Source organism: Panthera tigris, chromosome A1 (genome assembly GCF_018350195.1).
Source record: "Panthera tigris isolate Pti1 chromosome A1, P.tigris_Pti1_mat1.1, whole genome shotgun sequence".
In the NCBI taxonomy this organism is placed as follows: domain Eukaryota; kingdom Metazoa; phylum Chordata; class Mammalia; order Carnivora; family Felidae; genus Panthera; species Panthera tigris.
The window spans coordinates 66,283,616-66,308,319 of NC_056660.1; the positions used below are offsets into that span (position 1 = coordinate 66,283,616).

The 24,704-nt window shown below is 41.1% G+C and overlaps 1 protein-coding gene across 14 annotated transcripts in view; it reads right to left on the bottom strand.

Moving 5' to 3' along the window:
* The window catches only part of ABCC4 (ATP binding cassette subfamily C member 4), a 286,538-nt gene that overhangs the window by 22,221 nt on the left and 239,613 nt on the right, over positions 1–24,704 (bottom strand). For all 14 annotated transcript variants that reach the window (XM_042979281.1, XM_042979303.1, XM_042979308.1 and 11 more), the window contains 4 exons: positions 19,678–19,833; positions 9,699–9,788; positions 1,649–1,821; positions 1,112–1,217 (listed from right to left, as the gene is read on the bottom strand). In XM_042979281.1, the coding sequence (XP_042835215.1) occupies positions 1,112–1,217; positions 1,649–1,821; positions 9,699–9,788; positions 19,678–19,833 (525 nt within the window). The remainder of the gene's footprint in view (positions 1–1,111; positions 1,218–1,648; positions 1,822–9,698; positions 9,789–19,677; positions 19,834–24,704) is intronic.

Here is a 24,704-nt window from a genome sequence, read left to right on the forward strand (position 1 = left end):
AAAAGAAAAGGAAGGAAGGACTGAATTACTAAGAAAGAAAAAGAAAAAGCCAATCAAACCTGGCAGATACTGGACAGATTTCCAGAGACCAAAGCTTGAAGCCTGCCTTGTGTGTAGTCCCTGGCTGTGCTGTGTAAGAGACCTGCTGCTTGGTCACCTAGTCTCAGCCCCAGATCCACCATTTTTCCTACACTCTCAGCTCATTTGTTTTCTGCAAACCACATTCCAGAGAGCTTTGGCCAGCTGGTGCTCTGTTGGGTTCCACTAGCAGGGGGCACTTGGGGAAGGGGGTGTTGAAGGTGAGACACAGAGCAAATGGTCACCATGGCCTATGTTGCTCCTGCAACATCACCTGGGGCCCGGGACCTGGCACCACCCCCGCTTCTTCCATTAGAACACACATTGAGAACTAGTCTCATTGTAGTCCCTCACAAATGTAACCAGTGGCTGGGCAGTGACTCTCCTTGGAGGTCTGAGCATGAGTCTTTAGGGTCTTTCCTCTGAGTTCTCAGATCTAGAGATCTGTCTTGGGGCTCGGTACCTGCTTCCTAAAATCATTACCCCAGTTTTTCTCTTCCACTTTTCCAGCTTTCCAATTCCTACGTTAAATCCTTTCTGTTGAAATACTTTGTGTTTCTGACTACGGCTTCTCCCCTCATAGACTCCCCTTTGTCAGTGCATCTTGTGAACATCCCGACAGACAAGAAATTCTGCAATTTACCCAATAACATCCTGGCAGCCTAAATGAAATGGTAACTTTTTGATTAAGAGAATCCAAAATACTGAAACAACTGTGACATGGTGAGAAGTACTATTTTACCCCTCTGTAAGAAGAGGCCAGATCTTGAATTTGAAAGATTTTCATGGTTGGCCATGTTAAAGGAAAAGAACAATTCAAATAAACTTTTAATATGCAAATATGAAATCATTAGTTTATTTAATAGCACATTATGAAGGTACAGTTAAGTACCTGAGTCACTATCAGGAATGAGAGGAAAAATTAACAGAAAATGAACTTATTAGAGGTTTCTATCAGGTTGTATAAGGAAGGTTAAGCTGAAAAACTGAACATAAATGGAAAAAACTGAAAAGTCACAGGTGAGGGTCTTACCATTATCTTGTCGCTGTCAATAATGGTGTTCAACCTATGTGCAATGGTCAGCACAGTGCACTGGGCAAATTTCTCACGGATTTTTTTTTGTATTAACTCGTCAGTTCTGGAACCAAAAAAGTTGGATTTAGTTCAGTAAAGACAGGAGAAGCAGACTTAGGCCCTAAAACAATCATGACATTTTCATAATGTTTTTAAAAATCAAAAACATGAGATAGTTCTTAAAAAACTGAGTATAAGAAAACCTATTCAGAAGTTTCCTGTTTTGCATATGACGATGTTAAATATGCTTCCCTCCACTTGCTTGAAACTATCAAGGGTAGCACTGAGGAAATCTAGCTGTCTTAGGATGCCTAATAATATCGTTATCACCGTATAACTTCTTTTTGGTTTCTTCCTGCTTTCCAAAATTAACATTACCAATGATATCTTTGGGACAAAGAGAGTACCTGGAAACATTTCTCAGCATCATTAAATGTTTCCCATTTACCACATTTAAAGTTTGGATTCCAAGGTTCATGGACCCCGGTTCTGTACCTCACATCCACATTTGCCGTTGCTTCATCAATGATCAATATTCGATTTTTCCTGAGGATGGCTCTCGCGAGGCACACCAACTGCCTCTGTCCGACACTGAAGTTCGATCCTGATTCTGCTAATTGGGTGTCCAATTTGCCAGGAAGATCTTCGATGCATTCTTTAAGCTGCACCTGTGGATGCAGAAAGGACTTCTTCCTAAACGAAGTAGTAATGACATAGACAAGCCCACCAGACACAAGAGCTCTGAAGTTCTAGTTCTTCCTACACATCTTACATGTCCAGTCACGTGAATGGGAGAGTTACTTCTAATTACTGTCTACTTAAAGATGGTTGTGTCAACTCAGGCCAGAACTATTCTCTGACTTAGGAGCACATGGATTTTTTAAAAAAATTTTTTAATGTTTTTATTTATTTTTGAGACAGAGAGAGACAGAGCATGAGCAGGGGAGGGGCAGAAAGAGAGGGAGACACAGAATCTAAAGCAGGCTCCAGGCTCTGAGCTGTCAGCACAGAGCCCGACACGGGGCTCGAACTCACAGACTGTGAGATCATGACCTGAGCTGAAGTCGGATGCTAACTGTCTGAGCCACCCAGGTGCCCCTGTTTATTTTTAATTATTTTGTTTTATTTAAAAAAAATGTAGGTTTATTTATTTTGAGAGAGAGAGAGAGAGAGAGAGAGAGAGAGAGAGAGAGAACCCGCAAGCAGGGTAGAGACAGAGAGAGGAGCAGAGACAGAGAGAATCCCAAGCAGGCTTCCTACTGTTTCAAACTCACAAACTGTGAGATCATAACCTGTGCTGAAACCAAGAGTCAGAAGCCCAACCGACTGAGCCACTCAGGTGCCCCAGGAGCACAAGCTTAATGGGAATCAAGACTCTTCTCTGTTGCCATCAGCAGGCATCATCTGTTCATGCATTGAGAAATATGTACTATGTTAAATAATGCTATTCTCAAAGTAAAATACGGAATAATTAATAATGCTCCTTCATAATTTTTAGATAAAAGGTAACAGTAGGAATTTACAAAGACAAAAAGCAAAAAAACAGTGGTTGCTTGGGGCAGAGGGTTAACTGTAAACAGAGAAGAGGGAATTTTGGGATGGTGACAGAAATGTCCTAACACTGGACTGCTATGATGATTAACTACAAATTTACCAAAATCACTGAATCACACTTATAATGAGGGAATTTTCTGGCATATAAAATTATTTCTCAATAAAGTTCGTGAAAAGAAATCATCTCAGTGTCCCCCATCCCTGCCACATGATGCCTACAAGGAACCTCCCCCTTGGGATTAATTAAGGAAATCGCTCAAAAAATGAAGCCATTTTTCTCAATGTAGTCTAAACATTTAAAAAAGTTAAAAGGATTGTTACGGTTGAGTCAAGCTTCCCAAAATACATTTTGTATAGGAGTTAGTACACTAAAGAGAAGAAAAAAAAATTTTAATTATTGCAAGAAGCAAGGTTCTCTAAAGGTATAATCTTGTCAGCGCTTTACCATTTTGGAAGGTTTTAAAGTTAAAAAAAAAAATTAAACAATGGCAAACCACAGCTCATATATTAGCAAACCTGGAACCTATTTGGGGGATGGCTCTTTCCCAAATTTAATCCATTCTGCTAGACCAGTCAAGTTCATTTACTTCAATCTCGTAAATGTTCTGCAGTGAATGAAAACTCATGAAAAATAGGGCACAACATCACATCTTATTTCCCCCAGACTATGAGTTTAGATAGTGCTTATATTAATCTATCTTCATAAAACTGTAAGTTCCAAAAAACAAACTTTTATTTTTAAACACCAAAGATAAACTGAAACCACACAGTGGTAGAGCTCAGCTCAATGAATACTCGTCTGGGAAAATTTTATAGAACAAGACCAAACTCAGGCTCCACTAGGGAGTTAAAGAACAGAGAATAAATACGTTTCAAATTAAGAGACCAACGGATGAAAGGGTGATGGCCAATAAGCAGGGACACAGAACTACAATGTCAAATGACAAAACACAAGGGTGAGTGAGCAGTGTTTTTACAACATCCTAAATGCTGAAAGTACTTCTGTGAATGGAATTATTGTGCTTTTGATCAAAGTCCAATCCCCAGAAATGGGCAATGTGAGTTAGGATTAAATACAGTATTGGTACCCAGCATTAGCATGAAAGGTATATAAAATCTAAAGAGGAAGATCTGGGTGGTGGGGGCCAGTCCTTGCACTGAAAATTATGAAGTGGAAGATGTCCCTTTAGTCAACCTCTTCCACTACAAGTAGGAGGGCTCATGGGTGATTCTTTTTATGACACCCATTCATCAATCTATAGCCCAGGTGATGGAACTGACCAAGGCTTTTATCAGCTCTGCCTTCTGAGCTAACTTTTGTAATACTTGTATAAGCCTGACTTCGAAGAAGGAACCTCATGCTTGCTCCTGACTCAGATGACAGCTCACCACTAGTCTGGTTTTTGATCCTCCTTTGGGTTGTCCGTATCTGCCTGAAGAAGAATAAACAGGTTTCCCAGAAAACAGGCTTTTCTGAGACACACATTTCTTCATTTATGAATCAGGGTTGATTATAAGAATGATACAAACATGAAGGCCCTCTGTAGTGTTTTCACACATTCAAGTTGTAATTAAGTACTAGAACCGAGAAAAAGGCGAGAGAGGCAGAACACAGGAAGTGGGAGTTACAACTGGAGAATCTGAAAACCTATCTGATAGTAGAATATTACCGTTCCATTTGAGTGAGATAAGGATTATGTAGGAGGATGTCCTTAATCTTATAAGGTATATATTTATGTATCTAAGGGTGAATTGCAACTTATAATGAAAATTTCTGCAATTTGTTTTCCACCAGTTGAGCACCACAGAGACTGCAGAAAAGAGGAAGCAAATGTGGCAATATATTAACCAGTGAATCTAGGTGAAGGGTACATGTGTGTTCATGATACTATTACTTCTACTTTCTTGTGATTTAACATTTTTTATTTTATTTTAAAGGTTATTATTGAGAGAAAGTGCGCACACGAGTGGGGAAGTTTGTTTATTTTTGAGAAAGAGAATCTCGAGCAGGCTCTGTGCTGTCAGTGACATGGGGCTTGATCTCATGAACTGTGACGTCATGACCTGAGCCAAAATCAAGAGTTGGATGCTTAACTGACTGAGCCACCCAGGTGCCCCTGAAATTTTTTAAATAAAAAATTGGGACCTTGAAGACAGACTGCCTAGGCATGAGTACTGACAACTGGGCAAGTTCCTGAACTTTCTCTATCTTAACTTCTTGACCTTTAAATAAAACTGTAATAATTCCAAAGGTGTCTACCTTCTAACGTTGGAATAGAAAATGAGTCAGTATGTGTAGGGTTTCCAACAGTGTTTGATACAAACTAAGAGATCAATAGGTATCATCTATCCATAATGTGGTCAGTCACCATCCCTTCATGTTCTGCTTTATTTTTCTTCTTCACCTATATCAGCACAGAAACTTGGTTACATATGCATTGGTTTTATTTTCCATCTTCTTCCTGAGATTTACTCCAAGAGAGTTACTGTCTCTTTTAATGACTGGAGGGGTTCTAGAATCTATAAGGATGCCTCTCTAAAAAGCTCTCTTGAAGAGTACTTTTTGGATGTGTGAATGAAGCCACAAGTGTATCCCATTTTGTGACATGTGTTCCTATAAAAATTGGAAAATATATCCATATAGATTATCTATACAATACTATTTTCTTACTACGTGTCACTGTAAAAGAAATGTATTCTTTACAACTATGTACCTTCAAGATATCATAACGTTGTACTTTAAAACGTACAAAGCATATGGGGCGCTTGGGTGGCTCAGTTGGTTAAGCATCCAACTTCGGCTCAGGTCATGATCTCACAGTTTTTATGAGTTCAAGCCTCGCGTCAGGCTCTGTATTGACAACTCAGAGCCTGGAGCCTGCTTCGGATTCTGTGTCTCCTTCTCTCTCTGCCTCTCCTTTACTCATGCTCTGTCTCTCTCTCTCAAAAATAAATATTAAGAAATATTTTAAAATGTACAAAGCATTTAATTAAAAAAATTATAGTTTAAGGAAAACAGGTCAAATAATGGTATTCAAAATGACTTATCTTAGTATAGAGTACTTCAGATTTTTAAGCTTAGGAAAATAATTAATTACAGCAAAATTGAAAATAATACACTGAATTTATAAGACATCCATTTCTATCATCATATACTATGTGTACTGAATCCACCAGGTGCCAGCACCCTCACAGGAGGTTAACACAGATGTCAATGATCTCCACGTTCCGTGGAACTTTCTGACTTTTCAAAGAAGAAAGGCTGATGCGGGCTAGAAAGAGAAGAGAGACACTGAAATGCAGTCAACAGGTGGACAAGGGCTTTTGCTAGAAGAAAGCCAAGAGTAAATGAAGTAAAGGGGGAGCCCACTGACCAAAATACATGGCCCAGGGGAAACTGCAAATGCAACATGTCAGGAAAGCAAGAGCTGAATTACATTTCCCCATGTATACACTGCTGATGCTCAGAGTTCTTGGTCTTGGCTTCCTGTATAATGAGATGTACCTGTATTCTAAGAGAGATACCATCAGTGTTGAATGTAACTAGACGGTTTCTCCACAGTTCTGACATGATGTACCATATTCTTTTTAAAAAAATTTTTTTAATGTTTGTTCCTTTATTTTGAAAGAGAGAGAGAGAGAGACAGAGACAGAGAGAGCGAGAGAGCATAGGGGAGGGGCAGAGAGAGAGGGAGACAGAATGCCAAGCAGGCTCCACACCATCAACGAAGAACCTGACACAGGGCTTGAACCCATGAACCGTGAGATCATGACCTGAGCCGAAATCAAGAGATGGATGCTTAACCAAATGAGCCACCCAGGTGCCCCAATGTACCATATTCTTGGTCGCATATCCCAGTATTAAAGCTGGTTTTTTTGTTTTTTTGTTTTTTTTTAAAGAAGTAACATACCGCTGAATTTCTGAGTTTTATCTGGTATGATCTTTTGCCCCTTGACTAATAAACTGCTTCATTTCTAGTCATTACTTACATTTAGGAACTGCTGGTGCTTTGCAAGTGCCCTTACTGCTACTAATTTCTAATGAACTTTCTTTGGTTTATGGCTATTTGTCAATATATGAAAAAAGAGCCTGGATGAGATGGCCAACTGTCTCCCTTCTGAACACCCAACTCATCCAGAGAGGAGGAGAAAACACAGCTAAGAAGACTTAAAAAAACAAACAAAAAAAAAGCATCTTTTCCTTTTAATTCAAGTTCTTAAAGAAGAGAAAATAGTAGTGCTCTCTTACTGGCTCTCAAGCCGACCCTGTGAACTTGGGTTCCAGTTTCCAGTTTGGCATCACTTGTAGACCAGCTGACCAGGGTGTTCAGTCCACCTTATAGGGAGCTGCCAAAGATACCAGGTCTCCTGCCATCTGTTAAAGAGCAGGACTGGTTATGATGCTCAGGTTCAGATGTAAAGGGACGCAGCAAGCCACGGAGACGATGGGTAGACTGAATAGGATAAATCCAGAAGAATCTGAATGGCATTAGACTTGTATGCTGAATCCTCTGTATGGCGTCTCTCCAGGTAAATGCACATACACTACACCATGGGTACAATTTTTAGGGAAGATTCTTATTCCATAGTGTAAAGGCCTGGAGATTCTAGGGAATCCAGGTGAAGAGTCCCTGACCTACTACAGAATGATCCCAACCTCCCTGAGCAGGCTCATGAAACCCTTACAATGACTGTGAAAAGGTCTATTGCATTTCATCTGCCAGGAGTATGATCCAGATGATAAAAGCAATAAGGTGCATGAGAGAAAATCTGGAGAATGCAGAAAAGTCAAAGAGGAAAAGAAAAAAAATCACTTATCATTACTCCCCAAATAAGCAAGGTTTATGTTTTGGTGCCTTTATCAGGTCCATGTTCCAGAATCTATATATGCTTGAAACAGCTGGAATCATACTGTAAAATACAATGATATATCCAAGTTTTAAGAAAATCTGCCAAACCTTTCGTTGAAAAACATACACACGTCACGAAGAAACAATTCCTAGAGCAATACAACTCCGGCATGACTTCTCACTCTGAGAGGTAGTGCCGAAGCAATGAGGTCAGCTGCATAAGCAACACACGAAAACCACTCACTTCACTTTGTTAAACCATCATGTTTATTCCTATTTATAGGAAGTTACAAATGCAGTTGAAAATAAAGGTAAATTTTACCATTACCACTTGCAACACATCACTTTTAGAATTCTAGCAGGCTACTAAATTTTATTTTAATTTTGGCAGAAGAAAGAAGATGAAATACAAGTGATGATCAAAGTTCTAAGATTTTATATGGTTTGTCTCCTAATTAACATTTCTTCATGGTCCTGGGACAATGTGTTTCTAGAGTAATTTTACTATCTGGGAATCTATGAGGAGAGATCTCAAGCTCTGAAACAAAGAGAAAAATGATTTGCCAGTAATTCCTGTTTTATTAAGGTGTGCCACAATTACACCATTAAATTTATCACAGGAGTTCAAGAGCAGTGGATCGTCCTATTTTTCCCTAGGTTTGATGGCTAACTGCTGTTCTACACACCTCCTCTTCTAGAATTTCACTGGAGAAAGACTCACAAACTTAACTGAAATCAGAGATCAAGTGCTTTCAAGTAGGAAGGACAAGGTGAAGTATCCGGCCCAATTTAGGCAAATAAAATCCCTTCAGTTACTGGAAAGCAGGGTGGGTGTGTAAAGACTCAGCACTGACATGCCTTCAGAAACCAGAATTACTGGCAGGAAACCGTCGAGCTTCCAACTCTCCCCGCTCACAGTCACAGCTCACCTATAAACTGAAAGATTTCAGAGTGTTCCCTGGAAGGGTGGCACTAAATGACAAACACACTGAGGCAAAACCGCCACAACGTGAGTGATCAGTCACTGGGATCTGTGCAATTTTTTTTTAAAAAGAAATAAGCCACACGTTCCCAAAAAGAAAAGATCAAATATTTAGTACCTATTTATTAGGTACTTTTTAAATGTTTATTTATTTATTTTTTAGAGAGAGGGAGAGAACAGGAAAGGAGCAGAGTGAAAGGGAGAGAGAATCTCAAGCAGGCTCCACGGTGTCGGCACACAGTTGTGAGATCGTGACCTGAGCCAAAATCAAGAGTTGGACACTGAACTGATGGAACCACCCAGGTGCCCCTTAAGGGCTGACTTTTTAAAAGCAAAAGACTGAGCTAGGTCCCATGAGGGATTAGAAGTCTAAGATTTGGAAGTATGATGTGGTTTCTGACTTCCGGGAGCTTGGAATCAATTGTAGAATGAGGGCAAATACACAGAACGATTAGTGTTAAAATATACAAACCAACAGCATCTTAACAGCCAATATCCTTCCATGCCCTTCCATGCAAGGGCAGGGAATTTCAAAGAGATGGCCCAAATGGAAACACTGCACAAATAATAGAAAATCCTCTAGAGATGAATATATCGGTATAAAAACTTAGCAAAAGTTCCGGGGTCCTGTTACCTACATTTACTCGGTAGCATTAAAATGACACATTTGTCAAAAATAATTATTACACATTCTAGCTGTATTATTTACCTTTACAAACACTTTCTTATAAAACTTCAAAGCATTTCATTAGGATGAGCTCATTTATCTTTCAGTTAATAATGAAAAACCATGATTGTCTCTATTTAGTGGGTGCCCCCTAAGAACAGAGAAGTGAAATATACGTTGCAGGCTAACTGGCCACCAAAACTTGAATCTATAAATATAACCTCAAGCTTTGCTGAAGACAAGTAAGATACGTATCTAGTTGCTTTGCATTCTAGGAAGAAAGTTAACTGTGAAAACATGAGACACTTCATTTTTGGTTCGCATCATCATCAATACATACATTTTAAGTATATCCACATCATCAATGTTCTCCTGGGTGGTCGACAGTCAGTTAAACCAGTTAAGTTCCCAGTAACTACCTGCAATGTTCCAGAAGTACGTACATATATACTGATGGTAACAAGTTTAAAATAATTGCATTTTATAAGTTACCTCTGTTAAGGCACTCCACAGTTCCTCGTCTGTATGTTCATTAAAGGGATCCAGATTTTTCCTCATTGTTCCAGTGAATAAAACAGGTTCCTAAATATTCCAGAATAGTGAATGTTATTACTGTAGCCTCTTTTCATTTTATTTCGATGCTAAATTCCAAAACAGAATTAAAATATAAAAACCAGAATTCACTATAATCATTAACACGAAGGTTGCAGATGCCTGTTTACAAAATAATATATCTATTAATTTTCCATCCTACAAAGTTTGACCCCCAGTGTCTTCCGGACCACTGAACACTAAGAGAAGAAACTGCTGAAGTGTGTCGTCTTAAGAAGAAACTGAAGAAGAGAAATGAAGGTTTGGTTTTTGAAAATGCTTTCCTAGTAATATCTGCTTAAACAGGAAAAACAAGGATATAATTATTTGAGGGGCTTTATATCAAGAGATGTGAGTTTATTATCAATCCTGGTGTGACACTGGAAAACACCAACAGGACGATTAGTTGACGTTTGTGACTCAAAGCAAACTCTCAAGTATGTTCCCATTTGCACTGATGAAGAAGCCAGGATATTTCCTCCTTCTGTAGAACAGTTTTCTTGGATTGGGAATCTGTCCCCATGTGCAAAGGGGACATCCTGTTTTTTGTCCAAAGAGAATGTAAACTAATGGGCCCAGTGGCGCCTTTATTCTCGAGGAGATGCCTATGGTTTTGCATCAGCTAATCCCCACATTATCTTGTCTGTGCATCAGGATTACATGCCTCACAGAACCTCGTTATTAACTGCAAGGGGAGGATAACCTGAAACCCATTGTGACGTGCGTCATAATAAAATGATTTTAATTTAAATAGCTCTTCCTATTCATGTGCTTCAGGAGGAGCCACAATTAAATCACTCTTGCAATATATGCCTCCTTCTGGGTTTCAGGAGAGAATCTGGTGCATAACCTTAGGTAGGCCATTAACGTTTTCTTCTGGAAGGCTCTGATAACCCAGGCCGTAAGAACACGGACAGCAGACACTAGAGGTGGTACAGCACCGAGATGCACACAGATGGGGGAATCAGAGAAGACTGGACTCTTCCACAGGCATCCAAGCACGGCTCGAGGGAATCGCCAGCCTCAAATCTTGCCTGCCTTGCCTGACCTTGGGGTTGGACTATTCCTCCTCTCTTCTCAAAAGCCTGAGAAGACTAAGGAGGTAAACTTTTCTCAAGCCGCGAAGAAGAATGACACTCAGAGAGCCTCCTGGACCGTCTTTTCCTATGGTCTCAATTTTAAGACTGAGGAGGGACAAATGGATGCAGAAGACAGAGACGTGGGCCACCAAAAAATGTGCATGCCTAAAGGCAAATTCCAAATATTGAAAGACATTTAAAAAGGACACATCATTTTTATAAAGTTAAGTGGCCAATATGCCCAAAAGCACTGAAAAATCACTGGTCATTCAACGTTTCAAAAATAAATTACTGAACTGCACGATCCCAAGACCCCAGTTAAAAGTCACCCTTAACTTTCTCATAAGCCTTCTCCCTGCTGCATCTGTGTTTCTCTCCTCTTCTTATAAGGACACTTATCACGGGATATACGCATCACCCAGTCAATCTTGAGATCCTTCACTTAATTACACGTCCAAAGACCACGGTACCAGGGGTTAGGACTTGGGACGTATCTTTGGAGGAACCACAATTCAACCCAATACAGCACCCTTTTTCCTATTATCTACTGCAATACTTATTTTATCTTTCTACTATTTTAATTTTGGGGCACGATTTTATATGCAAAGCTTCATAAAAGAAAATTTTCACTGTCATAAATAAATAAATAGTCTCCCCTAAAACTACCGAACTTAGGACCAAAGACTGAACAACAATTTAAGCAACAGTAAGAGTTCCTTGTCAGGGGAATAATCATCATTCTATTTGGGATTTTAAATTCTTCATTCATCCTACTTCAGAAATTCTTCAGACTCTACTTGATCTTACTTTGTAATTATCAACTCAAAGAGTCCATCAAGGCCAATGCGTCTCCTCCTTCAGCTGATTCTCTGAGGTTTATAAAAACGATATAAACCAGGGCCAGATGGGGAAGGGCTGCTACCCAACCTTCCTCACTTCCTGATGCTCTGCCCCGTCCCGCCAAGGCTCTGAACCATGGGCAGTATCCACTCTGGGGCCCAAGCTGAGAGACTCTGAGGACTGGTGGTTAAGGAGATGAAGGGGCTGAAAGAGAACAGGCTAAGGGATGGGCTTCAAGCCAGTGAAAGAAGTGGGAGGTGGTCTCTGCTCACAGCAACCACGAGCCTATCCAGGTTTACATGACCTGTTGGCCTTCATGTGCCTGTCACAGCGCAAATGCACATCCGGTAAGAAGTCTAGGATAAAGTGTCCACCTGGCTTTCAAAGTACACTCTATGGAAGTGTTACCTAAGCTCATCTATCAAAAAACTGCCTTGTTGTTAAAAGACAGACCTTTCTTCCTTTGTGAAACGATGAAAAGGCCCTGTATCTGCCCATTTGGGAGCCACGGTTTGGGTGGTTCAACAGGACAGGCACAGGAGCACACGTTTAAAGTTCGATCGCCTACTTCATTAACAGGAAGGGTCCCTCTCGTCACCCCCTTCACCTTTTTCTCTTTGGGAAAGTTCCTGAAATGGATCCATCTCTCCAAAGACTGGGGCACTAATGTGGGATTTGTTGCCGAGATCGAAGTTGCTCACTCTGATGCTGAGCCTGCAGCAGCTTTATGCTGAGTTTTAGACAGAGACCTCAGCTATCTGTAGGCCTTAAGGAGGCCCTGCTAATTATCAGCAAGTCACTGCTATCATAAATAGAAAAAGTTACATTTTCAGCATTTCCCAATGCAAGAAGGGTCCCCACTTAAATCCATACAGTCAATCTAAAGGGATACAGTAGGCGACTGCTCATGTTTAGTTAGCAGCTATTAGAACAAAGTAGTTCAGTAAACTAGAATATTTTTTTCTGTTATGACATGCCAAAGATGTATTTCAAAATGAGCACAATTTCGATCAAAACTTGAATGAAGAGAATGATTTATTAAAAGATTAGCTGAATGAAGCTGCCTTTTTCTTTAAAAGCAGCAGGCAATTTGTTAACAGTGTCTGTTTTACTATGCCCGTGTGCTTTATGCATGGTGCTCGTTTTGGTTTCTATCTAGTCCGCTTTTATCCACTTGCCAAGTAAGAAACCACTATATTATCTTCAAAAGGTGATAAAAGTATTCATAGGAGACACACATTGCAAGAGCAGATAAGGGTCAAATTAATTATCATTTCTGATAGATACTATTATTTAAAGTACCCACCTCCAAGCAATTGAAGTTAATAAACTAATCTTATAATGAATAAGTGTTGTAAAAAATGTTTGCAGGCAGAACATTTCAGTGCAGAGATTTATGGTAGGACATACAACCTTCATGTAAACATATACACTAAATGTATTAGCCTAAGTATATATTTTTCTGAAGGTACACAATTAAACCTCATTTAATAAGAGTTAGCTGGCATGCTACGGTTAGGTAAACCAATGTTTTTGTTTGGGGTAATATTTTAACTGAAACATTAGTATCAAACCTGGTTTGTTTGGTTTTTTTTTATCAGTTTCAAGTTGACTTTTTTTTTCTTTTTATCTTTTGTGCCACGTTCAGCAATTTTTTCCTTTGTTACAAACATACCACAAGTTCGTATCAGCCATGTGACCCAAAATGGCCACCTCTGAATCAAAGCTTTTGGCGTAGTAAATTGATAATCCCTCAACACAACGGGGAGACTGAGAACCACGGTCTTGTTAGCCCTTTTGTGTATGCTACTGGAAGACAAACCTCTCATTATCCCAAAAAGAAACCCTACCCACTAACCTTCAGAAGCTTAAAACGACCCTGGTCCAAGACAAAAACCATACAAGTGGTTACAAACCAGGCAGAGAAAGCACAACACTTTACTGTACCCTAATCACTCCAGCCCCCAACCAGGAAACCGCCCTCTACTAAAATATATCCTCCAGAGCGGCTGCTGGTTCCATGCGTCCTGAGAGCTACATTTTCATTGCTGAGCCAAGGACCTTTATTAAGGGCAGCTCGTCTCCCAGTTGCAAGAATGAGACAATCACCTGAAGTAGCTTTAAATCTTGATTTCCTTTTTTTTTTTTCTTTTTTTAAATCCTGTAGCCCCTGAATGAACCGATCATCATCCATATTCAGAAGAAAAGAACATTGTTTGCCGACAAAGGAAAAAGAATTTAAGTCGTGTAAAGTCCTCTTTCGATACAGAAAGGTCAGGAGCTCTGGGGAGCAGTTCCAAGGGCTTTAATGAAGACTTCAGTGTCAGAAACAAAAGGCCGACTCCATTAGGCTAGAATCCAGTTGTATTTCTTTACTAGTAACAGCATACCCACCTCTTCTCTCTCTCTGAGTTTTGTTCTCAACAAGGGAAGAAAAAAAAAAGAGAGAAAAGAAAACCAGGTAATAACGAAGAAGTCTTAAAGGGACAGCTTCGCTTAGCCTTTTCCAACACACTGAGGATAACCCAGGGAATAGAAATACCAAAGGAGCACAGTGGACTGCTTAAAAAATATCTAGGTTTTGCTTTGATTTTAAAAAGCCTATTAAATATAAAAAGTGAATCTGTTTAATCATGATGAAGATGATAGCTGTTGATCTGTGCCAACCCTTGCTTGGGGTGCAATCGTAAATAATGAATTTGCATGGAATCACTTTTCAACTGAAAACATTTTCTTGGTGCCAAAAGGAAAGGGGCCTTAGATGTAGAGAATCCATCCAAAAAAGTTTTGAAATCCGTTTTTCCAGATCCTTTCAGATAAATAAGTTATTCCCTAAATATAATCTCATCTTGCTATTCTCTTTGGGGAATGCGTTTAACTATTTAAAGACGCAAAGGAGGGGCGCCTGGGTGGCGCAGTCGGTTAAGCGTCCGACTTCAGCCAGGTCACGATCTCGCGGTCCGTGAGTTCGAGCCCCGCGTCAGGCTCTGGGCTGACGGCTCAGAGCCTGGAGCCTGTTTCCGATTCTGTGTCTCCCTCTCTCTCTGCCCCTCCCCCGTTCATGCTCTGTCTCTCTCTGTCCCAAAAATAAAAAAAATAAAATAAATAAATAAATAAAGACGCAAAGGAAGCGCAAAGGAAGTGTCTATTTTAGCTACCCATTCTGTTTGTAAAATTATTTAGAAAGCACTTTCATGTTTTACTTCCTCCATAAATTGTACAAATCAAGGAGTACATTCAAAGAATACAGTGTTTTCCCAAGTTCCCTGCGGGACTGGCCCCCAACTATCCCCACCGCTCCCTTGCCTCCCGTTCCCACCACGGCCCTGGCTGCTATCACACCTGTCCCAGTTCTGATCTCTGATGGCGTGGTCAGCAATGACTGAGACGAGCCTGGCAGCGCGGGGCCGCCACGGAAGCTCACCGCTGCAGCCAGGATCACAGCGAGACAGAGCCAAGGAACAGGGCGCCGACCTGGCTCACCTAAACTGGGAACTCCAAGCAACATGCCTTCATTCTGCTCTGCAGAGACAGCTCCAAACTCCCTAGTTCCCTAAATCAGGGTGTTGAGACACAAGGAAACGGTTTCCTATTCATTTTGGTGGGAAGAGTGGTGGAAGTCGTCCTTCAAGGGACCAGGCCAACAGCTGTTCCCACCTCTGCAGCCAGTCACACTGTCAAGAGAAAGGGCTCTCAGCTCTAGCAAGGTAAGATTTCGAGTATCTTCTCCTGACGCTAGCCCATGACACATAAGGGAATTAACACCTTTTCCTAAATTGATTTTCTTTTAGTGCTGAGTGTGCCTTGAGTTAACTGTATCCAGCAGCCTTTGTTTCCTTACTGGAAAACAGGGCTAACCCTGTAGGGCTGCTGTGAGAATCAGGACCACCACCAGGGCTCGAGGTATGGGGCTACCATGTATCAGGAGCCCAGCCAAGCAGGGGACAGTGAGGGAACGTGGTTTTCAAACTGCAGGTGCAGCCAACGGATCATGAAATCAATTCTGTGCCTCATGACCATTTTGTCTTTTCTATGAACTAGAACAGAATGGATATAATAGCAAGTAGAGTGCAGAGCACTAAGAGTAATCGTGTTTTGTGGAATATTTGTGTCTGCATGGGTGTGCCCGCGGAACTGTGATACACAGCAGTTGTAGGGGGGACTGCAGTCACCAATGTGCTTTGGTCCCTGGAGGAGCGGTTAGCTGCCCGAGAACGTCCTTGACATAAACAGGAACCCTGGCTCTGCCACATGCTCGTAAAGTGGGTTAAACTCACTGTGCCTCAATTTTTAAATGGGTCAGATGAAGATAACCATATAATTGTGAGGATGAAGGCGGAGACAGTAGGGAAAGAGGCTCAAATATGTGAAGGATTCCACAAATACTAGGAGTTATTCACACTTGTGTAACTCATCTGGGATGAAAACAAGCACAGGAGCAATAGAAATTGGAGACACAGCCTCCGGAAGAGCTAGAAAAAAGCGAGCATGTGGGGGGAGTGGAGAAAGGATGCCAGGGTCTTCAGGGGGCACTGCAGCGTATCAGTGGGGTACAGAGCGGGGGTCGGGAAAGAGCAGGTGGGAGGGAGGCCAGAAAACAAAGTGATGTTCTCTCTTGCTCCTTGTGAGAAGAACGCTGATAGGTTTCTGTTACACTTTACCCTCGAATTCTTATTGTGCACACTTTTGTTTCACTCTTTTAAGTTTATAGAAATAATCTGGTTTGTGTGATAAGCAACAGATGTAAAGGAAATCACCAAGGATCACAAAAACATAAATAGAAATTAAAGAGCAAAGTCCTTCCAGAACCTGTTACTACTTTTATGTAAGTAACCAGAACACCCAAAAGGCTAGTGCCCTGATCCTTAGTAAAAATAGTTACTATTTCCCAAGCATTTCTAAGAGCAAGGCATTGGGCCACAGACGTTTTCTCATCTGGTTACATCTTCATGACAAATCTGTGAGGCAGCAATTACTAGACCTGGCTCAAGGACGAGGACGCTGGAGCTCGGAGGCCAAGTGATGTCATCAGGGTCACTCACACAGTCCAGAGACTGGGCTGGAATAAAAATGTGGGTCATGTGGTCTTAAAGATTCTATCCTGGCTGCCTCCTAGAAGATATCCTGGGACCCTTTACACATTACATGGTCTCTCTAGACTCTCTTTAATCAACAAACATTGCCCCTTAGAGACAAAGGCACACGAAGTGAAAAATGAAAGGTTGTGTGTTTACAATGGTTGGTGATCATTATCTCCATGGGTACAAAGCTTAGTACTGTTTTGTAAGCATGCTCTCCGGAGTATGCACCTACAGCATGCTCCAAACTAGGGTGGGAAGTTATGGAAGAGGACCAAAACCTGTGGTGATGTCAAGGTGTATTTAGTCTTTGCTCAGATGTGCTTCCAAAACATTACTGGCAGAGCCAAGAAACATCCAACGTTATTTCTTTATTTATACAGTTCTTTTATGTACACAAGCATACAACCATTTCTTATTAAGAAGCATTAAAAATAACACGGGACGTGTTCCTAGGTCCTTTCATCCAAGGACATGAAAGTACTTTACAGGCACGCCCATTGTTTCTGCTCACTAATCTCGTTTGGCCCATTTCAGAGACAGGTACAACCGAAATACAAAACTTGGGAATTTCAACTCCTTTACTTTCTACTGTAGTCACGAAGTCATGAATCTAACAGCCAGAGGAAATCTTTAAATACAGGGGTTGAAAGTGCTGCAAATTTCTTTTCATTTTTCCTGAAAGGGATATTTTAAAAAACAAATTTCTTTTTTCCGAATGGATAAAATAGATGAAGATGATGACAAGGTGACAGGTGGAAAAAAGGTCACCAGATGTACCGTGAGGACCATTCATAATGTATGTAAGTACCGAGTCACAGTGTTATACACCTGAATCTAATACTGTATGTCAATTATTCTTCAATTAAAAAAAAAGAAAAAGCATAGAAGCATCAGGGATAGGAGAGTTATTAAAAATTTTTTAATTGTGCTAAAGTACACATAACACAAAATTTACCACTTTAATCATTTTTAAGTGACCAATTCAGTGGTATTAAAATGCATTCACATCACTGTGTAGCCATCACCACCGTCTAGGTCCACAATTCTTCTTTATAATTCCAAACTCTGTACCCATTAAACACTAACTCTCCATCCCTCCCTCTAGCCCCTGGCGACCACCATTCTACTTCCTGTCTCCAGGAAACTGACTGCTTAAGTACTTCATGGGAGTGGAATCCTAGGGTATTTGTCCTTTTGTGACTGGTTTCCTTCACTTGGCACAATGTCAAAGTTCATCTATGCCTTAGCTCATGTCGGAATTTCCTTCCTTTTGCAGGCCGGATAATAGTCCACTGTGTGAACACACCACACTTTCTCCACTCACCTACCTAAGGACATCTGGACCACTTACACATTTTCGCTCTTGTGAATACCACTACTATGAATATGGGTGTACAAGTACCTCTTAGAATTTGTTTTCGATGATTTTGGCTACAAAATCAGAGGTGGAGTTGGTAATAGGATAAGATCATTCTATATGATCATTCCTATGTGATCCTATTTTTATATTTTTAAGGAAACTCTGTTCTGTTTCCCACAGTGGCCTCATTTTATACCTACACAAGCAATGAACAAGGGTTCAAATTCTCCCACTAACTTCCAAGCACTTGGTGTTTTCTTTCCCTTCCCTCCCTCTCTCCCTTTCTTTTTTTTTTTTTTTTAAGTAATCTCTATACCCAAGGTGGAGCTTGAACATATGACCCCAAGATTAAGAGTCACATGCTCTACTGAGCCAGCCAGGTGCCCCAGTGTTTTCCGTTTTATTGATAGTAGTGACTATTGGGGATGAGATAGCATCTCATTGTGGTTCTGAAAGGAGTATCCTGATTTAAAAAAAAATTTTTTTTTAATGTTTGAGAGAAAGAGAGTGTGCATGCACATGCATGAGTAGGGGAGGGGCAGAGAGAGGGAGACACAGAATCTGAAGCAGGCTCCAAGCTGTCAGCACAGAGCCTGATGCAGGGCTCAAACACGCTGATGGCAAGATAGTGACCTGAGCCAAAGTCAGATGCTCAACTGACTGAGCCACCCAGGCTCCCAATACCTTCTGAATTTTTACTGAAACTGAAATGATGGACCACAAGGAATGAAAGGTGCTTCTACTGTGCATTATCCAATCACTAAAACATTTCCTGAAAGTCATACTTCTATTAAGAAGCAGAATAAGGGAACAGAATCAAAGCCCAGAAAGAGACGGCCAACTGCACCCTCCATCATCACAGCAGCCAGGTCCTGGGTCTGCGAGCAGCACTCCACAGCCGCTGACCCAGTCCTCACAACGGCTCCGGGAGATGCCTTTTGTGGGAGAGAAACCTGAGGTCCAGAGACATGGGATTCCTTGTCCTGTATTTTTCTCACTATTCTCTACTGCTTCCTGGTTACAATCATTTACTAATGGCTAGATTCTAAGTCTCCCCAAAGCATCCATATACACAGTAATTCTCAAAGCCCACCAGTTTCACAGAAAGCCCTACATGGAGAGAATTACCTTTGAGAAGTTACATTTCCTACAGCAAAAGTCTACCACTAAAACATTTAAAATCCACATTTCCCTACAGAAGCCTCTCAGGAGCTAAACCAATCATTCATCATTTTCTTTTCAGAATCATGTGGTTATCAGTGGATAACTCTGGGGTACTTGGGGAAGTTAGAGTCCAGACATTTCACCGGGTAAGTTATTAAATCACACACACATGCACGTGCCCGCGCCCAAAAACAAAACCCGGTATCCGATGAAAATACTTGCTGTTAAAAATATGTTCTATTGGGGCAAAAGGATCAATCCTTCAACTTAAAAAAAAAAAAAGGAATAAAAGTAAAAGCAATTAAACTTAGGTTCTCTTATAAAAAGGACATGTGAGGATGCTCTGACTTGTATACCTGAGGTATGATGGACATTTTCTTCCTTAAGTCGTGGAGCCCAATTTCAGTTGTCAAGATCTTATCAATCCAAATTTTACCTTCTGGTTCTGACAATCTAAAAAGGGCCGAGATGAGGGAACTTTTTCCAGCTCCTGTTCTTCCCACAATGCCAACCTGTAAAGAGATCCAGGAGGGATTAAGAAGTCACAAAACACAATGTATCAGGAGAAACTCTGGTTGTTGAAGACAGATTAAGGAAGTTCTATATTGAATGTAGTCCAAGAGTTTCTCAACTTTGGCACTGTTGACATTTTGGGCTGGATTATTCTTTGTTGTAGAGAGCTGTCCTGTACATTGTAAAATGTTTGTCGCTATCCCTGCGCTCTACCTACTAGATACCAAAAGCACCCCTCGATTGTGGCAACCGAAAATGTCAGACATTAACAAATGTCCCTTGTGTCCCTTCGGTGGGTGGGGAAACTGCCCCTGGTTGAGATCCACTGGTCTAAAGAAAAGTTAAAAATAGCACAATCAGCCTGCCAGCAGTGAAAACCCAGCTATCTACTAAGTGGTTGATAAGTAAGTTTCAAAATTAGCTTTATTCCTAGTGTCTGGTTATTTTGAACCTTGAGAATTTCTTGGATAATTTTATAGTTTGTCAACAAGTCAGAAGCAATACATAAACAGGTAATCATTTTCCCAGAATTCTATTACATAAGAGGTGATATAATTATTCTTTGGTAGAACAACCAAATCATTTCTGGCTATTAAACACCTGATTACATTCTGTCTCAAAAGGAAACATCTTAACGTTTTAAAATGCAAGTCTCAGTGTGTTAAAAAACAGTAGCCAGTAGCTGAAATACCCATAATGAGATCATCATCGACAACAACAACACAAATAACATTTGCTATTTATATGGGGCGTTTCATCTGAGCAGTTCAAAAGGCATTTTACAAAGTAATTAATACTCACAATTACCCCCTTAGGAAAAATACGTGTCCAGTATCAGTCTGGTTATTAGAACCAATGCACAAGGAAATTAAATACACTGACAATAAGATCAAAGAATCAATATAAAACAGGTAAAATGCCGGTCAGGAACAAAACTGTATTGCACAAAATTGGTTTTCAGCTGTGTGCATTTAAACCTGTATGCAGAAACTGTTGTGTTTTTGGTTTTTGTTTTTTTTTTTTTAAACCAAAGAGCTTGCCCAACTACAAATTCCCTGGTGGGAGCTTCCCAAGAGATGATATCATCTCATCTAGGTATCTGGAATCAATGAAGGGCACAGGACAGGCTTTCAAACATTTGTAAATTTTTAAAACTCACAACTTTCAACAGAGAATAACTTTCTGAGCACTGATTCTATGTTGGGAACTTTACATATTATCTCATTTGAGTACTTCCCAAGTTTTAAAGCTTAACTTACACAACGATCATTGATGGCATTTCAAGAGCGAGTCTACTTTTATAGAGATAAACGTTAGGAAAAGTGGCTTCACCAAATTTTATAATCTTCATAGCCACTTTATACCTTACAGTAGGTCCTAGTTTATATTTCACAGATGGGTCATTTTCTGAACATGGGTAGGTCCTAGTATACTAGTCTAGACACACACGGCTTCTGTGTGCTTCTGTGTATTTCTCCGTGTTCTCAAATGTAAATCAACGTGTATCAAGATACAGGCAAGAATTGTGTCTCTGAGAACGTGTGGATGCTCCCGTGCTATCATCACAACTAAAACTGATCCATCTGTGCAAACTGGAACATTTGTAGACTTTTGGTAAAGGGCTGGGATATGAGAGGGGGGCAGAGGCCTGCCCACAACCACAGGTCTGTGGTCTCCAAACTCAAGTGAGGGTAAAAACAAACAGGAAATTCAAAGAAAACCTGGTTCTGGCTATTTCCCTCTACTCTCCAGTCATCAAACCATAGCCTGTGTCTTTCACAGTTCACCAAGGGGTTGTATTACATAAGAGGTGTATTACATAAGAGGAAACTTCCCACGGAGAATATCACCAATATCAGTTAGTTTACGTTCTCAAAACCAAAGAAATACTTGAAGATACTCTTACTTTAGCTGATTTGCAACTATCCCCATATGTTTTCCCAACTAGGCTGAGGCTGGTTCCTGACAACCACACCAGCACGTTAGACATTTCTAGATCAAATCTAGATCAAGTTCTCTTTCTAGATCAAATAAGAGATAAACACAAGGAAAGTGGCTTCACCAAATTTTATAATCTTTATAGCCATTTTGTCCCTTACGGTAGGTCCTAATTTATATTTCACAGAGGAGTCATTTTCTACACATGGGTAGGTCCTAGTATACTAGTCTAGACATAACATGGCTTCTGTGTATTTCTCCATGTTCTCAATGGAGATCTCTTCTAGATCAAACGCAACATGATTAACACACAATTTCCCACTCAAAATAGCTGCTTTTTCCAACTTCTCCATTTTAATCTCATGACTTCTTTCCTGGGCTCATGGGCTCAACACATTCACCTTCCTTTTCCAGCTTTCTCCTAGTCCCGCATGGTATCAAGCCCTAAAGATGCTACCTCCACAACGTTTTATGATTCAGTCCCTGACCTGAGTACAAGGCTGTGTTACCTTGATTTAGTTTTTTTGAGAGAGCGTGCACGCGAGCAGGGGAGAGGGGCAGAAGGAGAGACAGAGGGAGAATCTTAAGGAGGCTCCAGGCGCCAGATGTGGGGCTTGATCCCAGGACCTTGGGATCATGACCTGAGCCAAAATCAAGGGTCGGACATTCAACTGACTGAGCCACCCAGGGTCCTCTGCATTACCTTTTAGAAAACAAAACCCTTTTCTTGACCATAATCAGTGCAAATGAATGCAGAAACTTAATAAATACTAGTCATAACCCTAACACTTTGATTTAAAACCATTCTTTAGAGGATGTATTTTCTTTCTGGAATTAAGTGCATGCATATGTTAAGATACAAACTCGTATATTTACACAAAATGAGATTAATGTGAACATATTACAGTAATCTGTTTTCACTTAGTATTTCAAGAAAATATTTTAACGGCCATATAATACTACCATATATGCGATCATTTATTTAACAAACCCTCCATTTGGGGACATTCAGGCTGTGTCCAATATTTTGCGATTATAAGTAGTAACTCTGTGTTAAATATCCTTGAAGCCAAATCTCTGAAAACAGCCCTAATTACTTCCTTGAGATAAACTCTCAGATGTGGAATTGCTGAGAAACAGGTATAAACACTTTCAAAGGAGGCTGTCAAGTACTGCCAAACTACCCTCCAGAAACAGGACACCAGTTTTGGCCCCCACCTGTTTTCTCTGTGCATTCACGCACCTGGGCGTGACAGCTTTGTTTTAATCCACATCAGTGTGATTCCAAACAGCGGACTCACTTTCGCCATTACGACCTGCTAGGGGAACAGGGTGGCTACTGACTCCCTCTCCCCTGCCTCTTCCCACCGTGGATCACGGGTGCCCTCCTCTCAGAATGAGCTTCTACAGGGCAGCTCCCTGCCTGTCATGCGGTCCCAGGAAGTCCCTGCCACGGGAGTGTCCCAACTGACTCTCCGTCCTTAACCTCCACGAGTCAGCTCCCTTGGGGTGACCCGGAAGGTCGTGAAGATTAAATGTGAGAGTGTGTGCTACACACCTGGTAATTCATTCCCTCAAATGCTCTTCACTCGCTGGATCAAGGCATCACGCCTCTGCTTACGCTGGTCCCACCAGCCCAAACGCCCTTCCCATGCTTTCCACCTGCTGAGATCCTACCCACATGTCACCAAGTCTACCTCAAGTGCCTAATACCTCGGAAATGCTCCTCCTGTTCCTTCATGTGGGCTCCTCCCACCCAGAAGAGGTAGGTCATCTTTTTCTAAACTTCGATAAAAACTCTGACCGCCTTCTAGCTTATTTAGTAGCCATTTTTATACAACCTTCTTTCTTCCACTGGACTTTCTTCTACTGGGATCTGAAACGGATTCAGCTTTGTATTCTTTGTATTGCATGCGGTGTCCTGTGCCAAATGGGCATTTTGTACAGAATTGAGGCGTTTAAGTCAGGATGGAGAAACTTATGGAAAATCTATCGCCATAGTGTTGAGGTACAGGATAAGCCGGACAGAGAAGACAGACGTGGCAAACAGATCCTATAACCATAAATACTAACTCAAATGGCCATGCCCTCATTTTCAGTTGTTGCAGACAACAACTTACACATCAAAACTGGTTATGGCCATTCTACACGATCGTCGTCTGAGCATTTGTTTTGTGCTGGTTTTGGTGCTGGGTGTCTCATCTCATTGGAGGTGCACAACCCTAGAGGACCTATGACTTTCATTTTGCAGAAGAGAAGACAGAGGCTTAGTAAGGTTAATTAGCCTGCCTGAAGTAACAGAGTCCAAACGGGGCAGGACAGACTCAAACCCAGTTCTGCCTGTTCCTTGTCCATTCTGCTGATGGCCTCTTCATCACGTGGATGGCCTGGCACCTCGTTATGTCCCTCTGCCTGGCCCGAAGAAAGTGGGGAGAGGTGTGGCAGCCAGCAAGGAACTGGCCTACCCCACAGATCCCATCACCTGATATTTACAGCATGATGTGGATACAGGGGAATATACTGTGGTGAGTGGACAAAAGAGCCCACAGCTCTGAGCAAAGAGGTGGTACCTGTCGTCAGGTGGGCTAGTTGTCAACAGGAAGAACAGGCACCTACGGCTGAAGCTAGGAGAAGAACACAGAGCACCTGGCCAACAGGCCAGACAGACCTAGTGCCCTGCTTGGGGCAGTGAGGCTAATTTTTCATCCCACTGGGTGGTGAAAGGGCCTTAGATATATTGCTACACTGGGCTGTCTCCGACTCTAGACCCAAATCCCTGTAGGAGGATATGGGGAAGCCACAGAGAAAAAGGAATGTTGTCTATGAGGCAGCCAGACTACACTGAAAAGGCAAATGCATGCTTAAACCTGGAGTCATACAGAATTAAATTCTAATGTAAATTCATGACTTGCAGAATAGAAAAGTAAATAAA